The sequence below is a fragment of the Panthera uncia genome (assembly GCF_023721935.1).
Source record: "Panthera uncia isolate 11264 chromosome B2 unlocalized genomic scaffold, Puncia_PCG_1.0 HiC_scaffold_24, whole genome shotgun sequence".
Lineage (NCBI taxonomy): Eukaryota > Metazoa > Chordata > Mammalia > Carnivora > Felidae > Panthera > Panthera uncia.
The window spans coordinates 105,860,562-105,872,034 of NW_026057580.1; the positions used below are offsets into that span (position 1 = coordinate 105,860,562).

The following is an 11,473-nucleotide window of genomic DNA, read 5'->3' on the forward strand; positions in this document are numbered from 1 at the left end:
CACTGAAATTTTTTTTTTATATTTAGCAAACATCCTAAAACCATATACAAGAAACTGTATGACAAATCGGTTAAAGCAAAGGGGGAAAAAATCAAGTCTTTTACAATGTTTCAATAATCAGTGTTCATTATTCAACCGAGGGCAATATAGAAAAACACTCAGCAAAATGATTATTAATTTAAATTACCTCTTCTGAAGATTAAACTAAAATCTTTACTACCCAAAGATGTAGAGGATAAGGTGAAGGTAGTTCAAGGGAAAAAAATCACTTTCACCTCCATTAAGTGAATGTTCAAGCTAACAGTTTCAGTTTCATTTTTCCATTTCACTTTCCAGTTTATTATAATTTCTTCATAGTATTTAATGGAACCTAATAGCAGTGCTGCAAAATCTGCTCAGAATTTTTTTTAAGCTCAGCGTTAACGTCCAGTGAAATTACCTCTAACATAACTTATTAAATAATGTATTGCTCTGTGGCAGTGAAACCTAACAAACACTACCTCAACTGAATGATCAAGGTCAATATGAACAGTGATAAGTCTCGGTGATAGTAATATGGCATTTTACTTCTGTGGTCTTGCAAAAACTGGTAACACCTGTCTAATCATGGGAAAAACATCAACAAATTCCAGTTAAGGGACATTTTACAAGGTACTAGACCAGTACTCTTCACTACTGTCAAGGTCAACAACAAAAAATGTTTGAGCTTAGAGGAATTTAAGGAGACATGATAAGTAAATGGGTATATTGAATGAGATCTTGGAACTGAAAGAAGATATTAGGTAAAAGCTAAGGAAATCTGAATAAGCGTGACTTAATGCATCAATATTTCATGAGGTGTGACAAATGTCTCAATAGATGTGCAGTATATAGAACTTCTCTGTGCTATCTTTGCAACTTTTCAGTGACTCTAAAACTATTCTAAAATAAAAGGTTTAATGAAAAATTTTATGAACACAACCATTTTTTTAATTTTCATATTTTCATGGTAAAATTAGTTACAAAATCATACTAGAATGCTTTCTATTCCAATGACAGTATCCATGTTTTCTAATGGCCCATCTCTCATAACTTAGTTTTTAGCTTTACTTCCACATATTTACTTGGCGAATTATTTGATGTTTATATTCTTCCTGTCCTTGGGAATACTGTTTTTTCCCTTTGGAAATAAAATTTTCAAATGATTTATCTTATTTAAACATTTATTTTAAGCATACAATTTATACACATACACACATCTATATACATATGTCTGTGTATGTGTATCATTGAAAGAAACCTACTTCTTGATTGTAGATTCAGTGTGATGTTCATGAACTGAAAACTGAGCGTGAATCATATTATTGAACAAAGCAGGAACAAATTCATATAGTCTTCCATCTTAAAATCAGCTTGGTTGCATTTTTTTCTTTCTTTGTGATTTTTTTTTTAATGTCTACTTATTTTTGAGAGAGAGAGAGAGAGAGATAGTGCGAGCAGTGGAGGGGCAGAGAGAGGAGACACAGAATCTGAAGCAGGCTCCAGGGTCTGAGCTATCAGCACACAGCCCGAAGCGGGGCTTAAATTCATGAACCACAAGATCATGACTTGAGCCAAAGTCGGACGCTTAACTGACTGAGCCACCCAGGCGCCCAGGTTGGTTTTTTGTTTTTTTTGGATGAATAATTAAATCAGATTTTAAAGTATGGTTTCAAAAGAATATGGGAAAAGTGCATTACAGTGGCATCTAATTCATAACATTCTTGAAATAGGAATAATTATTGAGCTGGAGAACACTGATAAAATAATAATGTTATATGTAACACTTCATTCTTTCCATGTTTACATTATTTAATTCTCATGGCTACCCTGTAAATAAAGGATTCTGTTTCTCATTTGAAGATGAGGGAACAGGCTCAGAGAGGTTCAATAGAATATTTGCCCAAAGTCATATGACACAGACATGTCACTTGAAATCAAATTTAAAATTGAAGTCTGGCATTTGGGAACAAAAAGATCAATCTGTGCACAATCGTGTGTTGCAAGGATACTATTAAGAATGTTATAGGGAGATGAGAAGTCAAGTTTTTGGTTATCAGTTTTATTGATAAATATTTGCAGTTGTAGCAAGTGAGGAATAACTAAAATTTCTACAGATTAAATACTGTTTTCTCAGAAGAATAAGCATTTTATATTGGTCAGAAATTTAAAAAGAATTGAAAAGAGCATGCAAATATAAATGCTTAATATTATTTTGAAAGTTACGGTCATAAGCTGTCAATATAAATACACAGACAAGAAAATATCTTTACTACCTTTCAAAATAATTTGCCAATGTATCCAGTGCAAAGTTTTTAAAATTAATGTTTGATAGGGTTCTATATAGGCATTTTAAGATCTAAGAAACTGTAGGTGGCTTTTGAAAGAGTTCTTATTTTCCTATTTCTGATTGTATTTAAAATTTCTTTCTTGTATATTTATTCCTCAAAGCATCTCATATGTTGTATTTTTTGCAAATATAATTTGTCACAGTTATGATATGACATTTTTTTCAATATGTTAAAAGTGTATAGAAACAAATGGGTAAGTTCAAAATTAAGAATTGGGTTTTATTTTAAATCAGCTTAATGGGGTGAAAATGTATTTTTGCCCCTAATATATAAATATTATTTACCTATTTCTATAGTCCTTTTGCAAAACTGAACTATCAGGTGAATATATGATATACATTTCATTCTGTAAGTAAGAACCTAGGCAGCATTAAAGGATACTAATAAACACCCATGCACCATGACCAAATATCAGAACTGGTCATCCTATGTACATATTTTAAGATTAAAAAAAAAGAAGACCATATTATGGTCTTAATTTTTGCACTCCATAACGTTGATATCAAAATTGTGTTTTGCTATTGTTCATATGCCAGCGCACCCATTGTGCTTAGAGCTGCCCTCTAACTCTGTCGGGGCATCTTTATTACCTTTGGGTAACATAATAACAATTATCCAGAGTAAAGAAGAAGCGTCATCTGGCCATTATTAGTGTGATCTATGTTACAAGATCCATCTCTGAAGAAGTCTGGCTCTCCAATTTAGTTACATGTATTTATATATGATCTATATCCTCTACTTTTCTTTCCATTATAGACACATCTGAATTTAGGCACTATAGAAAGAGCATTAAGCTCTTTCTGTGTGCATTAGCAGATTTTTAACAGTACACAAAGATGTCCTGACGATCTGAAACACAAAGTGTACCTTCTAAAGTGCTAATTTTTCCCCTGGGAGGAATATATTCACTAGGAAAAATCAAATTCTACCATAACAAATATTGTGCTCTTGGAATGGTAGCATAGACACCAGTTGGGGGATTTTTGTTTATTATAGCTCTGTATTTAAAACAGAAGGAGTTATACCATATTTTAAAAATTGGTAGAGTTGCAAATATACATACTCTTAGATAGAAACTTTGAACGATTTGAAATTAAATGAGAAACCCTCCCCCCTCCATAGGAATTTAGCGCAGAAATGCTCACATAACATGGTTACCAATATCCAATGTGTAAATCTCGTCTAGAATCATTCTCAATGCAACTTCCTAATCAGGTTTCAAAAGGATACACTAACTTCAAAGTCGGTATTCTACAAATGCCCAGGTTAGAGATTAGGACTCTTTAGAAGGGTCCTTATCTTTTACATTTGGTAAAATATTAAAGGTATTGTCAAACAGACAATTCATCTAATAGTCCAAAGTATCTTATAAAGATAACTTATGACTAGCAGGTCACCATCATATATAGTAACAACAAGAATATAAAGTCTACATTTAAAAAGATTGACGCATGCTGTGTATCATAGTATATTACATATTTTCTAGTCATGTGCACCAATTTATTGTGCCTCAAACATAGCAACAAGTATGATATTACAACATATATGTGTATACATCATAGAAGCATAATAAACTCAATTCTAATCAAGAAAAAATTAAATAATTTAGGAACAATAGAACTTCACAATAGAAGTGATGATTCTTTTAGGTTTTTCTTCACTCTTTTGGAAAAAATAGGACTTTTTGTAAACATCTTCATAGCTATCTTCTTTAACATATTACTGAAAACTATTCAAATAGTAAATATCTACTGACATTGATAAAGTATGTCTTAACACACTAACACTTTCAGACAAAAACAGGCATTTGTTAAAAGAAATGATTATTATAAATACTTCCTATCTTGTATTTTAACTACATTTTCATAAATAATGTATTTAAAAGTGCTGAATATGATAGGATAGTCAGCAACGCCAGTGTAAACAGAACATTTTGTTTTCTACTCTGCAAACTTTTTTTTTAATCCCATTTTGTCAAACACTGCAACAGTTAAAATATTTGCATAGGGAATAGATAATAGCCCTTTTAACCATATCTCCTGAATTCTATATAAATTAGAAAATCAAATTCACTTAAAAAAACAATTCTTGAAATGTTTTAAGTTTATGGAAAAAGAAACTTACGATGCCAGCTTTTCAAGTAAAATAAAATTTAAAAAGAAAACCCCAAAGTTGTTTATTTTAAAAATGTTTAATAAATTAAAAAATGAGAGGTAGTTAAAAAATGGTAAAGAAAACCTATAATTTTAATATCATCCTTAATATAAGGCCCAGTATTCTCAGTGGATATAAATATTTTTAAAACTTTCATGTTAGGTTACTCAATATTATATTTATTAAGTTTAAGATTAAAAAAATAGCCTCCAGGGGATATTCATATTCAAATGTAACACCTTGATATAAATATGACACTGACTTTTTGTGTGTGTGCATGATAGGATACTGTTTTCTTGAATGTCAAAAGTATATGCCAATGTCAGGCAAGTATTTTGTCTTAAAGATTTAGTGGTACTTATAAAAAATAATATGGCAGCTAGAAGATTTGAGCACTGTCCTGCCTTTCAATTATGGATGAGTATTAATAGTTTGGTTTTAACATTTTTAAAATAAGTCATTCTGAAGATACTATGAAACAGTTAAGGTCTGAAGTAGAGAATTATCTTCTGCATAACCCTTACAAAACTTTTCTCAGTTAAAAACTTAGCTTTTCATTAGACTTTGCTTTCAAGGAAAATATGCCACAGGACAGATGCTACTCATCAAAATATTTTATGATGCTACATGTAGGCATTCCTTTATTAAATCTTTTTTTTATATTCCAAAACTAAGTTATCGAGCTTAGTATTTTTTTTCTTGCTGAAGTACATACTTTACACAACCATTTTAGAACTGGAGAGCCAGTCTTTAATAAATTAATTACAGTATTGGACATCTGATATATACATAGATTAATTGTGTTCTATTACAATTAAAAACAATTATCACTCTGATTTGTCATTGAGATAGAATATCTTCAAATTGTTTTGTGCTTTTTTCTCTTTTCTTCTTATTATTTGTTGTTTGTTGGGTTTTTTTAAATTTTTGTTTTGTTTTGTTTTGTTTTTGTTTTTGTTTTTTACATAGCAAACTATTCTGTAAAGAAAATGCCACAGTTTTGGCAGTGAACAACCAGAGGAATCCCCCATCAGGATTTCCCAACAAACATAGATAAATAGCTCTTTTTCCAAGTACAGAAATATCGGCTTCAAAATGAGTGTACTGAACACAGTATAGAGCATGTTTAATACCACTGTTACAACTAAAAAATTGGCTTTTTCTGTCTTAGATTATATTTAAAAATGCAAACCACAGCCAATTTTTTGGCAATTATTTCTATAAGACCATATTGCACAAAAGTCCTTAAACACGGATATAAGTTATGCCATTGGATTAAATATTACAACAGCTACGGGGCAAATGAAGCAGTTCTACGTTGTACATGCAGCCTTGGGGGATACACTAGGAGACTGTTCACAGGACTACAAATACAGTTTGCTTGCAAGTAGAATGAGTGTTGAATAAAACAAACAATTTGGCAATTCATTGTCTTATGTGGTATTTTCTCCAAACTTAACCATGGATAACCTTGATAAAAATGGAGACAAAGACCATATGGTTGTATTTTCACAGTAGCCTGAGGAATGCTAAACTGTAGTTCTCCAGGAACTCAGCTTCTGGTGTTAGTGAACTACTTTTATTTCCCATCCCAGCCCTCCAAAATGATTTTTTTTTTTAATGAAAATTAAGATTCAGAAGTAGAACTGGCAGTACTTTCAACAAATGACTTATAAATTTGAGAGTTCAAAAACCTTGGAAAAGAATCTCTGTGCATTAAGGTATATATCTGAAGTTGGGCATCTTCATACATGTGAGGATTAGGATCCAACAGATTTCTATTGATCACCTCTCTAACTCGAGAATCGAGACTGACCTAAAAAGAAATAAGAGCAGATACATTAAATAAAATTTTTTTTCAAAAGATCTCAATTAAGTAAATACAGGTGTGTGACATTTCAGAGAAACTTCAGAGTTAAATCTAACTACCTAAAATCTTGAGGTTACCTTCTCAAAGGCTATATCGCCTCGCATACTTTTCTTCAAAAGTTGAACTAAAACAAACAAACAAAAAAACAACTTGTCTTGAAACCAGAAATTTAGTTCACAGATATCTTGGCTTACTTGGATTTATCTTTTCTATGCATTTCACTCAGGGTTTTTTGACCATTTCTATTCATTGTTGAGGCCCTGGAGAATTCCCTAGCCAGAACAAGGATTTATCTCCTACTATGTGACTGCCGGGGGTAACTCTCTTGATGGGGCAAGGTAAAAATCTGGCAGAGAGTAGTTCTCTGGCAAATATTAGCATGTATATCGAGTGCTGATTCCTGATCGTATTACATCCCAACAAGTCCTACTGTGGCAAAGTAAGAAACCCAGAATGTGGAAGGCTGTAGTGGAGCAAAACTACAGCAAGTATTCTTCATGTCTTAGTGTACCTGGCAAGGCACAGGGAACTATATAGTCCTCATGTAGAAATACATCTGAAGATCTCTTTACTAAAGATTAAGTAGAACAATTGCTTGAAATAGAGTCTTTAAAAGGAGAAATACAAGTAGGAATTCGGAATACCCATACAAGTAATCAGTACAGCATTGTTTTTGAAGTGTAAATAAATTCTGCAAATGATAGTTGTTGTTGTTGTTATTTTTCCTCACTATATGCTGACCCTGTCTGTTGGAGCTGATAGGATGTGCTGGAAAGGGAACTGAGGACAAATAAATGGCAATAAGGGCATGTTTGGGGAACAGAAGTAAACTCTGCTCTGAAATGACATTAGCAAAATCTGAGAGGCAAACCATCACAGACTTGTCCTGATTGGTTTCCTCAGTCCTCATAGTTGTACACGGACTAGAACATTGTGATCCATATTACTTGTCTCGTGACAAGTCTATACAAACCTTTTATAGTGATATTTAAATGTTTTGTCCCAAGCATTTTGCAAAAGACTTTTTGACCAGGCTTCTTTTCCCACCCACTCTTGGGATTAAGCCTGTGGTCTGAGACAGTCCTGGTGACTGAAGTAACTCATATTTCCATCTGGTGTCCTCAGATTCTTGAGCTCTGTGGCCCATGTGAAATTGCGTTGATTGATACACCCCCAAAATGGTTGCTATGGGAGGATTTGTCAGGAAATGGTGATCCAGTATAATTTCGGTGGCATTACAGAAAAAAATTAGACATCTCTTGGCTGAACTATATTTATTGTCTTAAAGGAATTCTTAAAAAAAAATGTTCTGGAAATGGATCATTTAGGTTTTATTCTCTGTGTTATTGCCTTCTAAGGTTATCATCAAGTACAGAGTAATAAAAAATAGATTTTTTTCCTAAGCTTTTGTTTAAAAATATTGTTGGTCTTTCTACTCAATAGGAATATGCTGACACTATTTAAACTGATCTTATACTGAAAAGTGGTGTTATGGTAAGGTGAAATCTTAACCAAATACACTCAACTGGTTTTGTAAATGTTTTTGCTCTTCCTTTCAAACTTAAGAACTTTTTGTTTCAATGGAGAGGGAAATATTAGTGATAAAGAAGATCATTTATTTCTTAAATAACAGCATAATTAAATATGGTTTGATTGCAGCTGGAAACATTAATCTTAACAGAGAAATAAAATACCTTGAATTATTAAAGGTCTTAAGTTTTCGTTGCATAGTTTTATTTTTTTGCAAACTGAAAACAGTAGTGAAAGATCATAAAGTAGTACCATACATTCAACATTTAGTAATCGGTAACAAAAACTCATTTGCTATTTCTATTTAAAAAATAAAATATTTACCTTGATATGTGCTTGTTTGGAAAGGTTGTCAGTCAAAAGAGGTGTAGAGAGGTCAAATAACAAGGATAAACCCCACGGGTATAACAATCTATAGTTTCATCTGGTGGCATCTTTGTGCTTCAGATTGTGGAACATCTATAATACAAGTTAGTGGAGGTGGATCCCAGCATGGGCCCGAGCCATAGTCACCCTAGGATTCAGGCACAACTGGATGGCTCGTGATCCCATCTACTCTGGGGTCCAAAGTCTAAGGGATTGAGGAGTTTCCTGTAAAGAACTCAACCTAAGGGAAGAGAAAGTTGAGTAGCACAAGACAAGAGCTACCCGAAGGCAATGGGAAGTCTTTTTTTACTCAGTCCTCACAGACTCACGTGTAGGTAGGGGAAGGAAGGGTGCAGTGCAGCAGTAATGGAGTTAAAAAGAACTACTCCTGTGGCTGGGGCACAAGACGGCACCTATGGACTTGGTGACATTCAACCAGCAGTTTTAGCTGGAAACACCGGCAGTGTTGAGAGGTGGCAAGTGCAGTTACAGAGGTTAGGTAGCTTGGTGATAGGCCCGGGGGAACTTGGAGGCATTCGCTCGCACTGGGAGCAGGAGACAGGAAGAGGAAAAGCAAGTGGCTGGCAAACCGAAAAATGTCTGCTGGCAACTCCACAAATCAGTTGGGAGGAAAATGCCATGAGAGCTACAGGTTCAACAAGAGTGTGGAGGTAAAGCAGAGAGAGTTAAGACAGAAATCTTGCTAGTGTGGTCTGGGAAAACCTGGACCCAACTCAGTGATATATATATACCTGCTTAATCTTGCCAGATTTCCTACCCAGTGGAGGAGAGCATCGAGGCAGGTGAATATTGCCAGAAGATTGCATACTAATTTTTGACCCTGCCTTTCCGTTTCAGACATCAAGATGCAATGGAAATTTTGACTCTGTGGAAGTTTGGGGCAGAATCATACTGAAAATGATGAATTTTCACTGAAGTCTTTTTCCCTTGCAGTGACCCCGCTTATATCAATCAGGTTAATTCCTTGAACAGTTTTTTAGATATCATGATTAAGTTTTTTCCTCCATTTTTCCCCCATTTTATTTTTAATTTTACCAAAGCTGCTTTATTTAGGATACTTTTCTAAGTATAATTCTGATTTTTTTCTTTTTACCCTATAAATTCCTATTAAATTTTACCAGTGATAGCTTCTGCTACTGGAAATGTTCTTTTTAATTTTAACTAAATTTGGTTTTCTCATATAAAATTTTATAAAGAATATCTGTTTTCCCATCAGTTTTAATAAATTAATACCATGTGTACTTTTAGTCATATTATTTTGTGTTGACTGTTTCTACTGAAAATGGTTATAAGTTGCAAATAAGACTACTGGAATTTTGTTCTTGGAACAAAGATCATTGGTAGGATACAGTGCAAAAACCATGTTCCTGGTAGGACCCAAATGATGGGGAAGTTATCTTGCTTTTCTGGGGGAAAATTCAGGCATATGGTAATGGTTACTGTTTCTCATTCTCTCTCAAATTCTCTAGCTGGGTTTACAGAAATCTACAGTAGTGTCATGAAGAAAATACTAAGCAATGGGACTACTAGTCAGCATATTACAGTTGAAAAGGCAACACCTTTGGGATCAGAAGACCTTTGGGATCATATAGATATAGTTCTGATGCCCTACAACATTGGTTCCTCTCTTTGAGAGTCCATTTCTTTTGCTGTAAGATGGCGCCCTCTGTCCTAGGGGCTAAAGGATTCTTGTGAGACTCATTCAATTATGTATGTGAGACCATTTTATCAATAACAAAATGTAAGCCCATGTAAAGTGATATTAGTAATAATAATAATGGACCATATCATGACACTTTTTTGATCAGTGTCTTCAGACTTTGTATCAACTTGAATTTTACCTACTCAGAATGACCTTACCTTACAACCCCTATTCTAAACTATACTATTGACCTCCACACCCATCATAATGTTTATTACAGTTTTTAGTTACTTGTTTTTGACATGATTTGTCTGTCTTCCTAAAATGTAAGCTCCATAAAGGACAGGCCAATGGTTTCCTCATTCACTAACATATTCCCAACATCTAGCCCAGTACCTGGCTCATAGGGAAAAGTTAAATATGTTCTGAATGATAATATTCATGCCCAAAGAAATGAATCTAGGAAAATACAGTCAAATGAGTCCTGTTTAGAAAAACTAATTCACTGAAAAGTTCTAAATTCACATAATTTTTCTTGAAGAGGCATATACCTGCACACAGAGAAGCCACATATCTATCACATGTGCATCCTTTTTAGATAATTTAGGAATTTAAATAGGTTTACTGCTTTTTTTCTCTCAGAGAGCAACTGGAAATTCAGGATGAAATCAGAAGCAGCAAATAACCCCTACCACTAGTCAGATGCCCGTGGGAGAGAGCCAGAAAGTCAGAGATTTAGCCAGTTTCTGAACTTTTTCTATGCCATTTTTCTACAAAATGAGGAAGATGAGGTCAGAGAGCACTGAAGTGAGTTGCTTAGTGTCACAAGGATGGTAAGTAGTAGCAGACCTGGATTACGGCCCAGGTTAAGGATAATGCCATCACTAAAGAGATTTGTAAAAAACTGATGGCACATAGTTTTCTTCAATTCAGATGTCTTACATGTGTTGACGATTTATAGCTATGTATTCATTCAATAGCTCAATGCTGTTTATGGTAGGTAATAGCTTTCAAATAGACTTTTAAAAAAAGATTTTATTTTTTGAGTAACCTCTACACCCAATATGGGGCTCAAACTCATAACCTCGAGATCAAGACTTGCAGATGTATCTACCAACTGAGCAAGCCAGGCACCCCAAATAGACTTTTTATTAAAGTTGTTTATTTTGCTGGGTTTGTCTTTTTGATGTTTAATAAATATAAGCTGCTATAAGTATCTGCAATCTGCAGCAAGGTTAATATTAAATTCTTCCTTACTGCTCCCATTTATTTTTTCTTTGAGAACATCACATTAAAAACTTACTGTTGAAAAATGCTATTTACTCATTTTTTTTTTAATTTAAAATTTAGCCCTTTCCCCTCTTGAGATGTATGCTATACCAAGAAATGGGAGTTAAATTGTCTCCTGATTGCAAACATCTACTTAAAACATAATGCTCAAATCATTGCAAATGCATAAAAATGTAATTTTTATTAAAATAAAAAATGTAATTTCAAGCACACTGGCTTCATTATTGCAAT

The 11,473-nt window shown here is 33.6% G+C and overlaps 1 protein-coding gene and 1 long non-coding RNA gene across 2 annotated transcripts in view; one reads left to right on the forward strand and one right to left on the reverse strand.

Moving 5' to 3' along the window:
* Positions 1 to 5,453: 5,453 nt before the first annotated feature.
* The window catches only part of RGS17 (regulator of G protein signaling 17), a 90,912-nt gene continuing 84,892 nt past the window's right edge, over positions 5,454 to 11,473 (reverse strand). Inside the window, exon 5 of the mRNA XM_049653104.1 lies at positions 5,454 to 6,339. Coding sequence (XP_049509061.1) covers positions 6,151 to 6,339 — 189 coding nt within the window. The 3' untranslated portion in view covers positions 5,454 to 6,150. The remainder of the gene's footprint in view (positions 6,340 to 11,473) is intronic.
* Positions 9,156 to 11,473, forward strand: part of LOC125938055 (uncharacterized) — a 28,297-nt gene continuing 25,979 nt past the window's right edge. The window contains exon 1 of the long non-coding RNA XR_007462590.1: positions 9,156 to 9,265. This is a non-coding gene — a long non-coding RNA (uncharacterized LOC125938055). The remainder of the gene's footprint in view (positions 9,266 to 11,473) is intronic.